The following is an 18,368-nucleotide window of genomic DNA, read 5'->3' as shown; positions in this document are numbered from 1 at the left end:
AGTGGGGCACAAGAGCTGCTGCCCTTGCATCTGGATCCTATCAGGGATGATCCCGTGCAGGGACAGGAGCAGAGTGGGGGTGTGTGGCGCTGTCTCGCCTGCACAAAGAGGTGCTTTATGCTGCCTGGCAGAAACCGTGGGGCTGTGGTTTCTTATGTAAGGAGGGCGTTTTGTTTGGACTGCAGGGTTGCCTCAGCTCTGCCACTTGCCAGTGCCCAGGTTCCCTGCATCCATGGCCATCGTGAGCCTGTGGGCAGATGGAGGAAAGCCGGCAGGGCCTGGCATGTTGGGTGCTTTGTGGCTGCAGTGTGGTGTGTGTGTGGGGAGAGCTCCCACCATCCAGTACTCCCAAAACCAGGGATCTCCCGTGCTGGGGGCTGAGTGGAGCTGGGCAAGGTGGTCTGAGCAAGGATGGGTTGTCCCCAGTGTGCCCATCTCTGTGTGTCAGCAGTAATTGTGGTTCATCCATCACCACCAGCGCTGACTCACTTGCAAGGCAAGCCAGCCCTTGGCAGATTCACTCTTCACATCACCCAGGAGCTGCTGGTGAGGAGTTTGTGAGCTCCCACAAGGGGTGAGGTGGGGACAAGGGACATCAGGCAGTAGCTGCCACCACCAGCAACTCTCCCCAGCCCTGTGTGGCTCTTTGCAGTCATGAGTGCACCCAGGGGGATCCAGAAACCTGGAGAAATTCTCATCCTGAGCATTCTGGTCTCTATAGCCACAGGAATGGTACCTTCCAAGTCCTCAGAGCCGCATGGATCAGAGAACCTGTTGTTCATGGGGCTGGAGGGCCTGTCCAGGGCAACTCCACTGCCCTGAAGGTCACAGCAGGTGTGTGGCTGTGGTGAGGTCACCAATGACATTGCTGTCCCTGGAGCTATGGGGCTGAGCTGGGACGAGCCCAGGCTGTGGGGCACCAGCACTAGGAATAGCCCTGTCCCCAGGGCTGCTGCTCCCTGCCAGCCTGGGCTGGCTCCCTTGCTGTCACACAGAAGCTGGTGTATTAATTTCCTAGAGATTTTTGTGGTGATTAATTGAGACAGAAGATTGAATGGGAGGGAGGCCTGTGGGAGTAGAAGTGTGGCAGGAGAACACTTTATCTGTCAGCAGCTGCTGGCTCTCCTCCTCTGCTGCAGGATAAAAGCTGACAAGAAAGCACAGGCTCCACAGAATTTTTACCTTTGCCAGGGTAAATTCATGAATGAATGCACACGAAGAATGATTCCAGTGTGGCCCTATAAAGCCAGGCTCTCCAGGCTGTCACCTGGGCTGTCCTCAGGGCCACTCTGGCCTGAGTGCCATGTCCACATGTGTGTTTAAGCTGTAGCTGTCAGCAGTGAGCCCAGGGCTGCCAGGGAGAGAACCCAACTCCAGCCTGAGCTCAAACACTCCCTTTTGAAGATGTGTTAGGAGAAATTAAAAAAAAAAAAAAAAAAACATCAGAAACACAGGGCACAAAACTGACCCTGTGTGAAATCCTATGCTGACCTTTCTGGGGAAAATTAGGAATTTATGCTCCAGGTTATGCCTGTTGAGGAAGCAGAGTGCTGCAGCCCCTCTCCAGAGTTTCCATCTAGGAGACCCAGCAGCTGCCATGCAGAACTGTCAAACAAAGGTTGGAATACCAAGGATGTGAGATGTGGGCTCCCTGACCCACCAGAGGCAGCTCTCTGGATGTTCTTGGTGCCAGCAAGAATCACCTACTCAGGATTTTATTTTCCTTGCAGGTGGGAACAGCGGGAGCTGCCGAATGGTAGAGTCTACTATGTAGACCACAACAACAAGACCACGACGTGGGAGAGACCCCTTCCTCCAGGGTAAGGGGCTCGGGGGCTGGATGTCTTGGAGGGATGTTCATGGCACCCTGGTGGCAGCTCCACTGGCGTCCCAGTGTCCTGTCAGGCTTCCTGTGCCCTTGCTGGAGCTACTCAAGGAGTTACTCGTCCTTTTGGTGGATTTTTGCCCAAAAGAGCCCCTTTGGGTGTGAAACCAGTGGTTATGGTAGAGCTGGGCGTGGAGCCCTCGTGTCAGAGGGTGCCACAGGAGGAGGACCTGTGCAGGACCTGCCAAACTGCGTGAGACACACGGTGACAACTCCCTTGGGTGCTTCCAGGTGGGAGAAACGCGTGGATCCTCGCGGCAGGTACTACTATGTGGACCACAACACGCGCACCACCACGTGGCAGCGCCCCACGGCCGAGTACGTCAGGAACTACGAGCAGTGGCAGTCGCAGCGCAACCAGCTCCAGGGGGCCATGCAGCAGTTCAGCCAGAGGTTCCTGTACCAGGTGAGCCAGCTGTGGTGGTGCTGGGGGTCTCACTGGCCTGCCTGGGAGCCACAGAGCATGGGAAGGTGCTTGCTGTGGGGTGTCTGAGTGGTGAACTCAGAGCAGTGTCTGGATGGAAGCCCACAAACTCTTCAGCTGCCTGTGGAGGCTGCAGGGGAGTGACTTGCTTTTTATAAACCAGCTTGCACGGCCCTGAAGGGTGGTGGGTGGTGTCCTCAGCAGCCTGTCCCCAAGGTCTCTGCAGTGCCAGTGTGGCCAGGCAGACACTCTCCCATGGCTCCCATCAGACAAGCCCTGCTGCTGGCCCGTGGGGCTGTGGAGCATGCTGAGGGAGCTGTGGGAGCCTGGTCTGTAGCAGGACAGGAGGCTCTTGGGTCTGAGTTCATCCCTCCCCGGCTCTCAGTTGGGCTGAGGACAGCATGGCTGGGTCCTGGGTGCAGCAGGAGCTGCAGGCCTGGGGTACAAGTGAAGAGGGCTGCAGGAGTCAGGGATCAGAGTGCAGGGAATGAGCTGGGCTTGACCAGCTCCCTCCTGCTTCCTCTGCTGCTTCCCCTTACTCCTGATTTGGGCTCAGTATTCATGTTTCCTTGCTCACGGAATGGTCTCTCAACCACTTTGTTCCTGGGCAGGGACCATGCTTGTCCTGGCTGTACCATTGCCGTGGAACTGGACCTAGATGTGGGGGGTTAGCACCTCTGCTGACCTGAGCAGTGCTGGTAGCCTAGGGCTGCAAGCAGAGCAGTGCTTGGAAAAGGCCAGGCTGGCATGTTTCTGCTTCCCAGAGCAGCAATCTGGCCTTGTGCAGTGGTGAAATTGCACTCATGTCAGAGGCAGGTGAACAGGTGTGGAGGGAAGGTGGGCAGTGTAGAGGGACCAAATCCTCATTTTTATCTCCTCAGAGAAATCAAGGAGTCCCAGCTGGGACTGGAGTGAGCTCAGGGCTCCATCGAAGAGCTCAGCTGCTCTCTGGGAGGGGCTGCAGGCAGTGCAAAGTCCATTCTGTATGGGGCACAACCAGGCCTGCTCTCAGGGCTGCGGGAGCAGCTCAGCCCCTCTCCTCCCCTGCCTGTCCCTCCCTGGATTGTCTCTCCAACCTTTCCAAGCGTTAAAGGGGGAGCAGGACCCCCATGACTCTGCTGGCTCTGCCTGCCCTGCCCTGCCATTCACCAGAGCCGGGTGGAGGGGCACTGGGAGGGGTCTCCCCTGGGAGGTGGCTCCCCTGGGAGGTGGCTCCCACCGTGCCCAGCGGTGCTCCAGGCCTGTCCCTCGCTCCCTGCCAGCGCCAGCCTTGGAGCCACTCCAGCGCCGTGCGACTCGCCCTGGCCGCGCTCTGCCGAGGGAGGGACTCTAGCTCCAAATTTAGCCTGATGAAACGATTGTACTTTTTGTTTCGAGCTTTGTTGCCAGCAGTGATGCCTCCTGCCCTGCTTCCTGCCCCACAGGGGCTTTCTGCTTTACTGCCCTGCCTCCTGCCCCACAGGGGCTTTCTGCTTTACTTGCCCCTGCCTCCAGCATTCCTCTGCCCTCCTTGCTGGAGGGGATGGTAGGGGGGTGATGAGCAGTGAGGCAGAGCCTGGGGGAGGCACAGTTTGGGGGGCCTGGGTGAAGCCAGTGCCAACTCTCCCAGCAAACACCCCACTGCTGCGTCCCTTGCACAAAGGGTCTCTGGCATGGGGACCAGGCTGTTCCAGGGACTGTGGGGAGCTCTGCCCTGGTAGCTTTAATTAGCTATTTTTAGGTGCCAGTGAGGTGGTACCTCTGAACGTGACATGGCTGTGTGTCTGGGCAGCCTGTCCCTGCGGGGAAGGAGCAGACACTGCCCAAGTCCAAGCTGTGCTGGCCATGCCAGTCCTGGCACAAAGCTCAGAGGGGCACAGACTGTGCCAGGACATCCCTGGGGTGCTGGGCTGCCATGAGCTGCACCCATCCAAGTTTTGGTTCCTTTGGGAGTGGGGGACCCTGGCACCCCAAGGGCTGGAGCTGCTGCTGGTTCCAGGTAGGAGGGCCAGGTCTGGCTGCGAGTGGCATTCCCTGGGCCCAGGCTGACTCGGATCCATCCTGGCGTGGGGGGCTGAGACACAGCCCTCCTCCTGCAGCTGGATTTTTTACCTTTTGGGTAACGATGCGTTTCTTATTTAACCATTAAAAGCACTCCCAGGCTCCCTCCTGCCCTGCACCCTGAGGTGCTCCATCCCCAAGGGGCCCAGCGGGGCTGGGGCAGGGGTTTGCACCCACCGGCACAGGATAGCAGCCCGTGCCCCCCGTGCTGGGCCAGCCCCGGCTCAGGAGAAAGGGGCTTTGTGCGGTGCAGGGCGGGGGCAGGAGCCGCCTGTCTGCGCGGGCTGAATGCGGGCTCAGTGCGCATCCCGCACCCCGGCCCTGCCCGCGGAGGAGGGGGCCGCGATCCCGCCAGGAAGCGCGGGGCGTGGACAGCGCTTGTGGGAATGATTTCATTGGAAAGGCCTGCGATATTTTTTCCCCTCTTGTGTGTGGTTCTTGGAGGAGGCTGGAGGTGTATGTGGAGGGGACGCCGGAGCAGCCGCGCACGTCCGGAGCCCTCCGGGCCATCCCGCTGCCCTCGGCCGGCGCAGCCCTTGCCCCTGCCCCGCCGTCCCTTGGCTGCCCCAGCCCCTGCTCAGGCTGGGCTTTTGGGCTTTTTTTTTTTTTATTTTTGCTTTTTTTGTTTCTTTTTTTAACCCACTTTGAGCGTGCAAGTTTTTTTTTAGTTCCCTGGGAGCTGTGGGCCAAGGAGAGGCGAGTGGGAGCAGAGCTGGCTGGCTCACCTCTACATTCTGCTCCTCCCAGCCATCCCGGCTCTGGGGTTTATTCCGTATTTTTGATCTCTCTGTTGTCTCTAGTCCTCCGGAGCCCCATCCGACAATGATCCTCTGGGGCCCCTTCCTCCCGGCTGGGGTAAGTACTGCGCTGCCTCACCTGCCCCTGCATGGCCCCCAGGGGACATTCCAGTCACCGCAGCAGGACTCTGCCCATCCCTGGCATTACTGGGAAGGGTGGCCGTGGAGCACTCTTGTGCTTGGCTGCACGTGGGGCTGAGTCTGCCTGTGACTAGCACAATCTCTGATGTGAAATTCAGCCTTTTTTCCCCTTTTCCTGGAGGAGTTCCCAGCCTCTCTCAGCTGCTGAATGCAGAAGTGCTGGTGATTGTTCTTTGGATGGGGGAAGCTGTTGGGTATCCAAGTCCTTGCTTGTCCCCAGACCCCTCCTGTGGCAAGCAGGGATTCATCCTGCTGCCGTGCTGCCTCCCGGGATGCTCTGCCTGGGTCTGGAGCAGGGCTGGGAGCTGGTAGCAGTGGGGCTGGCTGTCCCCACATGGCCCAAGCATTGTGTGCCGGGACATTGTGAAAACTCCCTGTGCCACCCCCAGGGCAGAGAGACCCCCTCCATGGTGAGAGCATCCCTGGAGAGGGCAGGCTGGGATGCTCGTGGGTGCAGCTGGGCTGGGCTGTGCCAGGGAGGGCAGGAGAAGGGTTAAAATTGCTAGAGCTTGGAGCAGGACATAGGGGCCCAGGCTGCTCAGGGAGTCCCTAGGGACAGTGTCTTGAAGGGGTGGTACTGGATCCCTTGCTGGGTGTCCAATCTCCCATCAGCAAGGAGAAGGGAGTGCCCAGTGCCAGCTGGGCAGGCTGGGGAGGTGCAGCACCCTGGGGTGGGGGGGATCCTGGGATGGATGCAATCCTGGCCATCGTGTGGGGGCTCCTGCCCACAGTCCGGGAGTGAGATGGAGCAGGGGGCTGGTGCTAGCCAGAAGGGTGACAGGGAGTGACAGGGAGGTGACAAGGTGTCCCTGCCTGTGTGGAGCAGGGCTCAGTGTGCGGGAGTGACGCAGCACATGGAGGAGGAGGAGGTGTGGGGCACACACGGTGCTGGGGAAGCAGGGGGTGTGTGTAGGGGTGGCTGCTGTGTGTGCTGGGGCTGTTTTGTGCCTGTGTGCAGCACAGGGAGGGTGTGTGGGTGTGGATGTGTGTGTGTTCACACGTGTGCGCTGGCAGCAAGGCCGTGGAGGGAGTTTGGGGAAGCACCTGTGCATCCATGTGGAGGGATACTGCTGCGTGTCCCAGGAGGGGGTGTGTGTGCCATGAAGGTGTGTGGCTGAGCACAGCCCCTGTGCCAGCCTGGCAGTGCTGGCCTCTGCCCTGGCACCTCCCACACTCTGGCACTGCCGGGCTGAGGCAACTCGGGCACGCGGAAGGAATGTGGGGTTTATCCTGCCTTCTCCAAATGAGCCAGGGGGTGAGCTGGGACGGGAAGGACTGTTCCCAGGATTCCAGCTAATGCTTCCTCTCCCTTTTCTCCTAGAGAAGAGACAGGACAATGGGCGAGTGTATTACGTGAACCACAACACCCGGACCACGCAGTGGGAAGACCCTCGCACGCAGGGGTAGGCGGCTGTGGGGGCAGCGGGGAGGGTGCCTGTGGCTTGGGAAGGTGCAGTTCCCCAGGGACCTGCCCTGGCTGAGGACCTGTTGCTGGCGTGTGCTGAGGCTGTGTGTCCCACAGACAAGAGAGTGAAGAAGCTCTGACAGTGCCGTGGCCATGGCTGGAGTGCTACCCAGGCACGGCTCCTCTCTCGGGGTGCTCGCCAGTCCCATGCCACGAATCCTTCCTTTTGCCTGGCATGGAGCTGCAGTTCAGGGAGGCACTGCCTGAGGAGCCAGTCTGGTGAGCGCTTCCTTGCCAGCAGGATGATCCAGGAGCCACCGCTGCCACCGGGCTGGGAGATGAAATACACGAACGAGAGTGTGAGGTACTTCGTGGACCACAACACCCGCACCACCACCTTCAAGGACCCGCGCCCGGGCTTCGAGTCTGGGTAAGCCCCGAGCAGCGGGTCTGGGGGCTGGTGTGGGCTCTGACAAAGGAGAGCTGCGCCCCAGTGACCCTTGTTCCACCTGGCCGGTGACGGGGGCTGCTCAGGGCAGGGGGTGCTGACCCAGGCCCTGCTGCTTTGGCAGGAGCAAGCACGGCGGCTCCCCAGGCGCCTACGACCGGAGCTTTCGCTGGAAGTACCACCAGTTCCGCTTCCTCTGCCACGTGAGTAGAGCAGCTGTGGGTGGCTGTGTGGGTGCCCCGAGCCCATGTGCAGGTGTGGGGGAGGAGGGCTTTGCCAGCCTCACACAGCCCCTGCCTCTGCCCTGCCCGCAGTCGAATGCGCTGCCCAGCCATGTGAAGATCAGTGTGTCCCGGCAGACGCTCTTTGAGGATTCCTTCCAGCAGGTAGGGAGGTGCTGGGGCCGTGGAGCTGGGCGGGAGTGGAGCTGGCCCTCATGAGTGGAGCTGGCCCTGGCCGTGGTGACACTTCCCTGCCTGTCCCCAGATCATGAACATGAAGCCGTACGACCTGCGGCGCCGGCTGTACATCATCATGCGAGGGGAGGAGGGCCTGGACTACGGCGGCATCGCCAGGTGAGCGCGGTGTGCCAGGCTGTGGGGCTGTGCCGACTGTGCCCTGGGTCCTGTGGGCAGCCCAGGCACAGGGCAGCTGCACTCAGGGTCCCCAGCCCTTGGGCAGAGGTGTCCAGGGATGTTCAAATGGGAAATGGGATTTTAGGAATGGTGGAACACCCTGAAAGCATTGCACGTGCCTGTTCTTGCCAGTGAGAGCACAGGGGACCCAGCTGGGGCTCTCCTGCTGCCTCCAGGCATGGGTGGGATGGGCTGAGTGTCCTCCCTGCAACCAGCAGGCCCTGGTGTTCCCAGACAGTCAGTGTGTGCCAGGGCAGACAGGGTGTGATGTGGTTGCTGCAGCCTGCTGCTGCCCTAGGATGGTGTTACCACAGGGTGTGGGCTGTGCCTCAGCTGGAGGGGGTCCTGTGTCCATGTGAACCCCCTCTGGCTCACCTGCCACATCCTGGAGCTGGGCTGGCGTGTCCCTGTCTGCTGCCCCCCATGCTCGCCTGCTGCCCTTCGTGGGGCTGCTACCTCGGCTCTGGTGCTGGGCTCCTGCTCCTCCTCTCTCCGTGTCCTGCCAGTGGTTTTACCCTATGGTAGGTTACGTCATGCTGTTCTACCACAGGGTAGAACCACGGACGGGATGCTGGGGCTGCCTCCAGATCCGAGGATTCCTGTCTGCCTGCACAGCCGGGGGAGCAAAGCCAGGGTGGTGCTGTCCCGAGCTTGGCGCGGGGCTCCCGGGGCAGTGTGTGCAGAGGGACTGGCTGCACTCAGGGCTGTGTGTGTGTGGGGCAGCCCGGCTGGGACCGAGCGTGTGACGCTTGCCGGGGTTCCTGATGCTCTGAGCAGGGCCTGCGGCGAGCTGGTGTCTCCAGAAACACTTCACAAAACCCAAACAGCACCCCGAGGAGGGAACACCCTCGCCCAGTCACACCAGTGCCCAACACCTGCCTGGGACCCCGAGGAGTTGGGCACCCAGTTGGGGCAGGGACACACACTGTCCCCTCCCCGAGCCACTCGTCACCGCGTTCCCTCGTCTCATCCCAGGGAGTGGTTCTTCCTCCTGTCCCACGAGGTGCTCAACCCCATGTATTGCCTCTTCGAGTACGCGGGCAAGAACAACTACTGCCTGCAGATCAACCCCGCCTCCTCCATCAACCCTGACCACCTCACCTACTTCCGCTTCATCGGCCGCTTCATCGCCATGGTGAGAGCCTGGGGGTGGCACCAGGGGTTTGTGAGGGGACAGGGTGGTCAGCAGGGTGAGGGGTAGCTTTATATGCTGTGGCTGTGCTAGGCTTGGCACTGCTGCCCTCCATGAGCCCCTTCTTCCCACGTGTGGGTCGTGGGAGACAGGCCTGCAAGGGGGTGCTGTGGGGTGGTGCATTTTAAATCCAGGGAATGGCCGTAGGGCTAGAGGAGACCTGGTTTCCCAGGAGCTGTGTGGCAGGGATGGATGGCTCCAGGTCTTTGGCTGTCACCCCAGGTGCTGTCGGATCTGCAGCTCCAGGGACTATTTTTAGCCCCAGCAGTGTGAGATTTTCCAGCTGCCCAAGCTCCAGAGCAGCTCCTCCCGTTTGTCTCAGATTCCTCCAGGCCAGTGTGCCTCGGGCTGGCAGGGGGGCTGCCGGGGCTCCCCGGGCCGGGGAAGGGTGCCTGGCTCGGAGCCCCACGGGGTGTGTGCGGAGGCGGCTCCAGCGCCGCTGTCCTGCCCTGCCCTGCCCCGCCTCGCAGGATACCAATAAAACCCCAGACTATTACTCACCGCTGGGCCGTTCTAGACAAGCGTCTGCATTATTTTTGGCTGCCTTTGCCTCGGGGCTCCTGGAAGCCAGGGATTCAGGGAAGCCGCAGCACAGCTCTGTTTAAACAAGTGCTCTTAATAGAGCTGTGAGGGGAGAGGGAGACGCGGTGGAATTTGCGGTGGGGAGGGAGAGGGGCTGCAGCCCACCCGCCCCGGGCAGCACTGTCGGGGCAGCCCACCCTCCCCATCGTGTGTGCCAGCCGGGAGTGAGTGCCATGGCTCAGGAGCCTGGGAATGAGTCCCTTCTGCCCCGTGGCTGCCCCAGGGCTGTCTCGCCCCAGGGCTGTGTCCCAGGGTCCCCTGTGACTCGGTGTCCCCTCCCTGCCACAGGCTCTGTACCACGGCAAGTTCATCGATACTGGCTTCACGCTGCCCTTCTACAAACGGATGCTGAACAAGCGCCCGACGCTGAAGGACCTGGAGTCCATTGACCCCGAGTTCTACAACTCCATCGTCTGGACCAAGTGAGTGCCCCGCGCTCCCTCCGGTCCCTCTGCGGGCGGGCAGAGCTCTCCCCACAGCCCCTCACTGCTGCTGGGTGCCTCCGTCAGAAATCACATCCTGGTGTCCCCCACAGGGAGAACAGCCTGGAGGAGTGCGGCCTGGAGCTGTACTTCATCCAGGACATGGAGATCCTGGGCAAGGTGACCACCCACGAGCTGAAGGAGGGTGGTGAGAGCATCCGTGTGACGGAGGAGAACAAGGAGGAGTACATCATGTGAGTGGCTGTCCCAAGGGTCCCGTCGGGCACGTGCAACAGTGGCTGCAGGGGTGGGACCGTGGTGCTTGGGACGTGGCCGCCTCCCTGGCCTACGTGGCCTGTGACAAGCCCGGGCTGGCGCAGTTGGCCGAGCTCTGCTGCGGTCTGGATTGCTGCGGGCTGGGCAGTTGCCAGTACTTTCAGGAAAAAGGAGAGGGGAAAGAGGGTGAGGCTGCTCTCCCGTCCCATGGCTGTTCCCCCTGCCTGCCTGGGGGCTGCCTGGGGGCTGCCAGGGCCAGCTCAGTTCCAGCCAGGGGACATGGTTTGCAGCTCCCAAGACTGCTGTGCTGGGCTTGGGGCTGATGCTGCTCATGGGTTTGGGGATAGAGGCAGAAACCCACCAGTGGGATTTGAGGGGAGCCCTGGTGCTTCGAGGGGAGCCCCTCTCCCCTTCCCCACACTCCCAGGGCCCTCCCTGCCAGTGGGAGGGATCTTGGGGTTTCCCAGCAGTGCTGGCTCTGTGCCGACCCTGTCTGCCTCCCCAGGCTGCTGACAGACTGGAGGTTCACACGGGGTGTGGAGGAACAGACCAAGGCGTTCCTGGATGGCTTCAACGAGGTAGTGCCACTGGAGTGGCTGCGCTACTTTGACGAGAAGGAGCTGGAGGTGAGCTGGCACCTGGGGTGGGGGCATGGATGTGGAGTGGCATGTGGTGACCCTGCTCGTGCTCTGTGCCCGTCGGCTCTGCTGACGAGGGTACAGCCCTGGGATTGGGTCTGGGGGTGGCTCATGTCTGTTGGCAAGAGAACATCTCTTGGGTGGGAGGAATTCCTCCCAGGCACCTCAGTGCTGGCACCTGGGCTGGGTGAAGGCTGGTCCCAGAGGAGCTGGTGCTCAGAGCACGGGTGCAGGGCCCTGTCTGTCCCTTGCTCAGTGTCCCCTGTCCCCAGCTGATGCTGTGCGGGATGCAGGAGATCGACATGAACGACTGGCAGAAAAATACCATCTACAGGCACTACACCAAGAACAGCAAACAGATCCAGTGGTTCTGGCAGGTCAGTCTGAGCCCAGCTGAGGGCAGGGGCTGCCCTGGCAGGAGCTGTCCTGTGAGGTGGGACCAGGATCCTGCTCACCTGCCGCATTCTGCCCTAGGTGGTTAAGGAGATGGACAACGAGAAGAGGATCCGGCTGCTGCAGTTCGTGACAGGGACCTGCCGCCTGCCTGTCGGGGGCTTTGCTGAGCTCATCGGTGCGTCCTGGGGGGCTGCTGGGGGTGACACCTTCTTGTCCCTGTGCCTGTCCCCACACAGAGCACACGGCAGCACGTGAGCAGGAGAGCAGCTGTGAGGTCTGAGCACAGTGATGTTATCTGGTCATGTGCCATTCCCACACATGTTCTTGGCCATGACTGTCCCACCAGGGTTAACTTTGTTGGGCTGGTTTGTAATCTCAATCTGATTGAGATTGGATTTCTGATTGAATTTTGGTTCTTGTGCGACAAAGCCTCTCTTTCAGAAAACGGCAGTGTGGTTCTACTCTCATCCTTTAATTTGCTGCTTTTTGGGGCCTGTACCAGCCTTTCCCTGACTTCCCTAGCATTTGTGTCAAGCCAACCATCTTGCTTAACCCACTCAGTTGTTCTTGCAGGCGTATTAGCTTCTTCCACCCCCTGGAAGCTTTCCAGCATTCCCAATCTGTTAAGAAGCCACCTCAGTGACTCAGACTTCCTGTGCCAGGTCCCTTAAAACTCTTGGATGGACTCACACAATCCTGAGGGTTTACAGATCCATAGGTTTTAGCACTTGCTATGGACCCATTGTTCTCAGAGATGGTGCTCTTGCCCCTCTGTGCTGTGAATCTGTTTTTTGCTTTCTCCTTTGTTTTTTGAACATCCTCTCTGCAAACAGGCAGGGATTGCTGCCATGGATTTATGTCTTGTGTGTCCCTGGGATTGTAGGGCCATGACCATGGATCTCAGTGTGTGTGGGAGGGGTTTCTTTTTCAGCTCCTGGTCATGTAACAAGCTTTGCTGTGCTCGACATTAACAGGCAGCAACGGGCCCCAGAAATTCTGCATCGATAAAGTTGGCAAAGAGACGTGGCTGCCGCGGAGCCACACGTGGTAAGTCACTGCCTTTCAGCCTGGCTGGAGTGCGAGGGGCCAGGGGGAGCTCTGCAGGGCTCTGCATCCCATGGGATGGACCTGCCATTGCTGGCCGTGTCCAACCTCTGCTCCCTCCCCAGCTTCAACCGCCTGGATCTCCCTCCCTACAAGAGCTACGAACAGCTGAAGGAGAAGCTGCTTTATGCCATCGAGGAGACGGAAGGGTTTGGACAGGAGTGAAGTAGCTGTGGGGTGTTCCCGGAGCGCTGCCGGCCGGTGCCCAGGGCCGAGCCCTGCCCGGGATGTGTGCAGGCACCGACGGACATTGTGGCTCTTGTTCCCGGGCGAGATCTGCACTGACACGGCCCTGGGGGATCGGGGCTGTTTCCTTCCCTACGGAAATCTGAGGTGTGATGGAGAGGAGGACACAAGCGGTCAGCTCGCGAGGGCTGGCGCAGAGGGGCTGGGGGGCAGCACAGGGGCACCAGGGCTCAGACACAGTTACGTGTTTGGTACAGGCTCTTGCTCCCCCTCGTGTTTTCTGCCTTTTCATGGCATTTTAGTAGTGGCAGGTGAGGGGGAAAATGGCTCTCTGAATGACTTTTGGGTCCTATCCTGCACCCAGCAGGATAGTAACACGGACCCCCAAGATGATGCTTCTGAGGGGCTCTTGTGCACCACCTGAGCGCCAGGACAGCCCCTTCCCAGGCCAGACCTGCAGCCACTGGAGCCAGAGCCTGGCTGAGCATTTCCATGGCCTATCCTGATTCGCAGCCCGTGGCCCCTGGGCAGCTGTATCTAAGCGATGTGTTTTCTGCTGGCAGTTGGTGCTCCACAGCAGCCCCGGGGCCCTGCCGGCCTTTGCTCGGATCCTGGGCTCTGCCCACACTCCGTGTGTTCTCTGTGCTGCTGGAGGGGCTGCAGCAAGGGCAACATCAGCTGGATGTCACCTCTGCCCCTCCCCGTGTGTGCAGGGGACCTGTGGAGACGAGACCCTGCAATGGCTCCGGGCTGGGAACTGGCCGGTTCTGCACAGCCCCGCCTGCCCTGCGCGGCTTCGTGTGCAATAAACGACAAAGCAGCTGCCGAGGTGTGCCTGTGTGCTGCATCCGTGTGTGTCCTGGGTCCTGGGTGTGTCCCTGCTCTGTGTGTCCCCCAAGGTGGGGTCTGTGCAGGGCTGGGGCTCCAGGGCCGTGATGGGCAGCTGGAGCTCAGCACTGGGACCACAAATCCTGTGGATTTTGTCCCTGCCTGCTCTCTGTCAGCAGTGACAGCCCCAGTGCCTCCCCAGGCTCCTGCAGCCCTGGGAGCTGCTGAGCCCTGCTGGGGGTGACAGGGCCACCAGCTCTGTCCTACCTGTGCCACACCCGCCGGGATCAGGGCACAGAGCCAGATAAACACAGGGATGGCTGTGGTGCATGAAATTGGTTGATGGCAATGGATTAGCCCTGGAAAATGGGAATACACTCACTGGGAGTAGAGTGGGTGTGAGCTGAGGCCTCAGCACCTCCAAAGACACACTGGGGGAAGGCAAAGTGCTGTATAAAAGTATAATTAAACCAAATCAAAAGCCTCCCCCTGGCTCTGCTCAATCCTGCCCAGGTGAGGAAGAGCAGAGCGCTGAGCACGGCACACAAGACCCCAATCCAGGGATTTAGTTTACAAGATTTTTAATTTACAAATAAAAAAACCTACATCTTTTACTTTTTCTCCTTTTTCTCCTCTTTCTTGCCATCACTCTTCTCCTTGTCTTTCTCCTTCTCATCCTTCCTCTCCTTTTTACTTTCTTCTTTTTCCTGTCCTTCCTTCTTCTCGGCATCCCTGTTGGCAATCTTGTTGTTGATGAGGTTGTGCAGGGCCACGACAGAGCGGATGAGCGAGGCCAGGTACACCACCACCATCTGGTCGTTGGTCTTCAGGTAAAAGGCCTTGACAAACTCCTGCAGGTTCACGTCTGGGAGCAGGTTGAAGACATCCTGGAGGTGGTAGATGATCTGGTGGTTGATGGGGAGTTTGCCCAGGGCTACTTTCTCGAGGTAGCTCCTGATGTCCAGAAGCTTGGAGTTCAGTCCCTTCAAGCCGTGGACCTGGTTTGTGATCCGCTGGGACAGCGTGCCCACTGTGGTGTCCTTGATGTCCCTGAAACCCACAGAGAACTGGGATTAGAGCCTCACCCTGCTGGGCACCATCCCTCGGGACCTTGCCAGCTTGGAGCATGGCCGAGGGATGATGGGATCCAGCACTCCCAGGATTTATGCCACGTGTTTAACGCACTCCTGGGGCAGTGGCACCGGGAATGCCAGCAGGAGAGGCCAGGACAGCTCCCCCCTCACCTCAGCAGGTGCTCCACACCCACTTCCTCGGCCTCCTCCGCGCCGATCTCGCTCGTCACGTGCTCAAAGGTCTTGGAGGTCGGGGTGCCATCCTAAAGGGACACACAAATGGGGGATTTCAGCCAGGGGATGAGGGATTGCACCAATGAAACCAGAAAAGCAGCCCTAGACAGCCCACAAGGAACCTGAGAGGAACAGCTCTGGTTGGGATGTCTTTGATTTAATCAGTGTTACCGACTGCCCCAGCAATCTCTCCTGCTCTGGGTAACTTCCCATTTCTGCATTTTGCTGGTCTGTGCCCAGGGGTAAGCAATGGAAATTCTCATTAAATATCACAATTCTTTCTCTCTTCCCTGATCCAACCTCGCTGCATTTTGGGGGAGCAGCTCCTGCTCTGTAGTGAAGGCCTCAGAAAAGCAAAAGGATCCCATGTTTTATATACATCCAGAATTAATTTAAGTGCAACAACTGCAGCTGACTCACTGCTGGGTGTTGTTTGTCTGCACGGGGCTCAGCAAGGAGTGAGTTGCTCAGGGCAGGCCCACAGTGACTGGGCACACCTGGGCACACCTGGGAGCACCTGCAGGCAGTGACACCCACAAGTCACACGCTCCAAGTGCTCCCAGCCCTGACTGTGACACTTCACACGGTGAATACTCACATCATGGACCTCCTCCACTGAGATATAGGCTTCTGTGGGCAGCCCCAGGTCCTTCGGCTTCACATCAATGATCACCAGCACCTGGGGCAGGAAGAAAATATCCAGAAAATTGGATTGCAGTTAGAGTAGGAAGAAAATACCTGAGCCAGCTCTTCCCTTCTGAGCACAAGCACAAGGCTGCTCAGAGGGGTACCATCAGGCACTGAGACAATGATTCAGAAAACTCCTGATCTCAGTTCCTCAATCACTTTACAGCTACCATGCTGTGTCACCAGCAAAAAAGGTGGGGGCCAAGGCTTCCCAGATGGCCCTTCCAGGGAAAGAGAGAGAAGAACAACCCCAAAGGCCAGAGGTGCCCCACTTACAGAGTTGGGGCAGTATCTCTTCATCAGTTCGTTGATGGCGATGTCGTTCTTGTGCAGCTTGGGGCCCGTGTGGTACCAGCCCACGATTCTTTCTCTGGCTGAGCAAAGAAAAAAAGGATTCAAAATCAGAGCTGTGGGGAGGCCTCAGCAGAGACACTTGGACAGAGACTGGGGGGCAGACTGAGGGTGAAAGTCTGATCCACGTGGAGGAGAGGGAAGTGGATTACAAGGCCATGGCCTGGGCAGTGCCCGCGCTCACTCGTCACCATTACTGACCCACAGCTTTGCTGCTGGCCCCTGCACTGGGTATTTAACAGCTTCTGTTAATTGTGTAGCTCTCAGGGTGCAACAGCCTGCACCTCTGACATCTTGAGATGCAAGTCCCATCCCTGAAGGGACATCCACACGGTGTGGTGCTGGTTGATGGCTAGACTTGATGATGTTACAGGTCTTTTCCAGCCTTAAGGATTCTGTGATTAATACGAATTCCCTTTTCCACAGCCTGAAAGTTTTTGGGAGTGTATCCCCGATTGTCAGAAAATCTCAACTCACCATTGACCTTCTTAAACATTCCATACATGTTCTCCAGATAGTCATGGTCCAGGAACCACACAGTATCATCCTTGTCATCCTCATCAAAAGGTACTGGGAATAAAACAAAACACCAGCGTTTAAGAATCCAGTTTCCAGAACTAAAATATTTACCAAAATGCCCTGGGTTTGGGTTTTGGCTGCTAAAGGAGAGTGAGGTTTACTTAGGGGTGCTGAAAACAGTTTGCATTCGTTGTTGATTATGGAGTGATCTGTACATGGATGGACCAGAGTGTCTTCAAAAACCTCAGCACAATCCAGTCACTAAACAATTTGTGGCTTTGACGAAGGGCAGGACACCTGAACTCACCTGCAAAACTGTTGGACACATCCAAGATCTTCTTCTGCCAGGAACCCAGCAGCACTCCGACCACTCGCTTCTGATTTCCCACTTTTCCTATTCTAAAAGGAAAAACGGGTGTCAGCCCCTGGCACGAAGGCGGAGGAGGGAGCAGGGGCCGCGCCTGGTGCCGGAGGCGGCACAGAGCAGGGTTATTGTGTTATCACGGCTGTGTTTACAGCCACAAAAGGCGTTCGGAGCCCTCGGAACCAAAGCCTGTCCGGGAGGCGCGGAGGGCCGATGTCACTCACCGACCCACACGGGCAGCGAGCAGCGAGCAGTGAGCGATCCCGGTGTCACCGCCGCGGGCCCGGGCACCTCCCGGCATTTGGGGCTTTAGGTTTGACTCCAAAGCCGCTCGGCACCGGCGGCAGGGAGCGGAGTTAGCCCAAATTATCCGGGGTGCCAGAAAGACCGGCTCCCCTCCCGGCGCCCCGCGCTCCGGCGGGCTCGCTCCCGGCCCGGCTTCCCTCAGCGCCCCGCTCCGGCCCGCCCGTGACTCAGCGCCGCGCCGCCGCTCCCGCCCGCCCGCACCTGTTGAAGTGATCCACGACGCTGAGCAGCACCAGCGGGTGCACGACCACCCTGTCCACGGCCAGCTCCGGCATGGCGCCCGCCCTGCCCGGCCCGGCGCTGCCCGGCCCCGCTCGCTCCGACCGCCGCGCCGCACCAGGCCCGACCGGCTCCGCGCCTCAGCCCGCCCCGCCGCCCGGCGTGCACCGCGCGGGGCGGGGCCGGGGAACGGCCGCCGCCATCTTGGGAGGGGCTGGCCGCCACATCGGGCAGTGACACTCGCCATCCTGAGAAGGTAACGCCGCCATCCTGAGAAGGTAACGCCGCCATCTTGAGAAGGTGCTTTCGCCATCTTGGGAAGGTAACACCGCCATCTTGGGAGGGTGCCGCCGCCATCTTGGGAGGGTACCGCCGCCATCTTGGGAGGGTGCCGCCGCCATCCTGGGGCTGTGGCGTTCTCCGTCCCCGGCGGGCAATGGGCGGGCAGGGGGCTGTCCTCGGCTGAGGATCCCTCCCCTTCCCCGCTCCCTTCCCTTTCCCTTTCCCCCCCTTTTCTCTGCCTTTCCCCCCTTTTCCTCCCCCCTTCCCCTCTTTTTCTCCTCCCGCCGTTTTAACTCCTCTTTCCCCTGTCCGTTTTCTCCCCTCATTCCCCCCAGCGGTCCCAGTCCTGAGGCGATCTCAGCCCTCAGCCGCTCCCAGGGAGATGAGGCTGGCCTTGGCTTCCCAGGGTCTCAGGAACCCCTCAGGGCTCAGCCCGGCCATCCCTGGCGGGGGTGGATCAATAAAAGTGATCAATAGCAGTGCCAGCAGGGTTTTAAATCTCCCCTCGAGCCCCCGGGAAGCTCCGCTGCCCAGACAGAGCCTCAGGCACGACAGAGATTCCTCTCCGCCGCGGAAAAACTCCACCAAAATAGGTAGAAATGTTTATCGGTGTTTGGTTTCTGCCCAGGGACCGTGTCAGGTAAAGCCAGTGCCCTGCAGCCCCTCACACTCTGCGGAGGTTTTTCTGTAAAGGAGAAAGACTCAGGTGAGACTGCAGAAAGGTTTTTGTGCCTCCAGAGCACAAGGTGACACAAATTGTCTTTTACACTTTATTTGTAGCAAAAAAAAAGTATTACGAGGGGCTGTTACTTCAGTCTTCACGGAGGAGTTACTAACATGAAAAATATCGACGTTGTTGAGGGTGATCTCACAGTTTTTGAAGCACTATGATATCCCCTTATTTTCTGCACTTTCCCGACATGGTTTTTGTAGA

General features: G+C 59.3%; 3 protein-coding genes across 3 annotated transcripts in view; 2 read left to right on the top strand and 1 right to left on the bottom strand.

Moving 5' to 3' along the window:
- WWP2 (WW domain containing E3 ubiquitin protein ligase 2) overlaps positions 1 to 13,283 on the top strand; it is a 31,892-nt gene extending 18,609 nt beyond the window's left edge. The window contains exons 9-24 of the mRNA XM_085071282.1: positions 1,731 to 1,820; positions 2,117 to 2,291; positions 5,150 to 5,204; positions 6,609 to 6,690; positions 6,994 to 7,122; positions 7,265 to 7,343; positions 7,455 to 7,526; positions 7,627 to 7,715; positions 8,751 to 8,910; positions 9,838 to 9,971; positions 10,085 to 10,225; positions 10,753 to 10,873; positions 11,158 to 11,262; positions 11,360 to 11,456; positions 12,256 to 12,328; positions 12,451 to 13,283. Coding sequence (XP_084927408.1) covers positions 1,731 to 1,820; positions 2,117 to 2,291; positions 5,150 to 5,204; positions 6,609 to 6,690; positions 6,994 to 7,122; positions 7,265 to 7,343; positions 7,455 to 7,526; positions 7,627 to 7,715; positions 8,751 to 8,910; positions 9,838 to 9,971; positions 10,085 to 10,225; positions 10,753 to 10,873; positions 11,158 to 11,262; positions 11,360 to 11,456; positions 12,256 to 12,328; positions 12,451 to 12,550 — 1,702 coding nt within the window. The 3' untranslated portion in view covers positions 12,551 to 13,283. The remainder of the gene's footprint in view (positions 1 to 1,730; positions 1,821 to 2,116; positions 2,292 to 5,149; positions 5,205 to 6,608; positions 6,691 to 6,993; positions 7,123 to 7,264; positions 7,344 to 7,454; positions 7,527 to 7,626; positions 7,716 to 8,750; positions 8,911 to 9,837; positions 9,972 to 10,084; positions 10,226 to 10,752; positions 10,874 to 11,157; positions 11,263 to 11,359; positions 11,457 to 12,255; positions 12,329 to 12,450) is intronic.
- Positions 13,284 to 13,963: 680 nt separating this feature from the next.
- On the bottom strand, positions 13,964 to 17,309 carry PSMD7 (proteasome 26S subunit, non-ATPase 7). Its single transcript, XM_085071284.1, has 7 exons — positions 17,135 to 17,309; positions 16,571 to 16,662; positions 16,222 to 16,314; positions 15,670 to 15,767; positions 15,305 to 15,385; positions 14,644 to 14,735; positions 13,964 to 14,449 (listed from the first exon to the last, which is right to left on the bottom strand). Exons 1-7 carry the CDS (start codon positions 17,206 to 17,208, stop codon positions 14,011 to 14,013), a joined length of 969 nt encoding a protein of 322 aa, XP_084927410.1. The 5' UTR covers positions 17,209 to 17,309; the 3' UTR covers positions 13,964 to 14,010.
- A 57-nt stretch (positions 17,310 to 17,366) lies between these two features.
- ZFHX3 (zinc finger homeobox 3) overlaps positions 17,367 to 18,368 on the top strand; it is a 480,743-nt gene continuing 479,741 nt past the window's right edge. Inside the window, exon 1 of the mRNA XM_085071261.1 lies at positions 17,367 to 17,474. The gene's annotated coding sequence lies outside the window, so the exon portion shown is untranslated. The remainder of the gene's footprint in view (positions 17,475 to 18,368) is intronic.

This window comes from Lichenostomus cassidix, chromosome 11, assembly GCF_008360975.1.
Source record: "Lichenostomus cassidix isolate B80296 chromosome 11, HeHo_3.0, whole genome shotgun sequence".
Taxonomy (NCBI): domain Eukaryota; kingdom Metazoa; phylum Chordata; class Aves; order Passeriformes; family Meliphagidae; genus Lichenostomus; species Lichenostomus cassidix.
Note: the sequence above shows the minus strand (reverse complement) of the source record. Positions and strands in the feature narration are given on the sequence as shown.

What these genes read in the sequence shown, in the direction of transcription:
- PSMD7 (XM_085071284.1), bottom strand. Translation starts at nt 17,208, where the DNA reads ATGCCGGAGCTGGCCGTGGACAGGGTGGTCGTGCACCCGCTGGTGCTG. An exon ending in GTCGTGGATCACTTCAACAG is followed by an intron (nt 16,663 to 17,134) that starts GTGCGGGCGGGC and finishes TTTTCCTTTTAG; the next exon opens with AATAGGAAAAGTGGGAAATC. An exon ending in AGAGATACTGCCCCAACTCT is followed by an intron (nt 15,386 to 15,669) that starts GTAAGTGGGGCA and finishes TTCCTGCCCCAG; the next exon opens with GTGCTGGTGATCATTGATGT.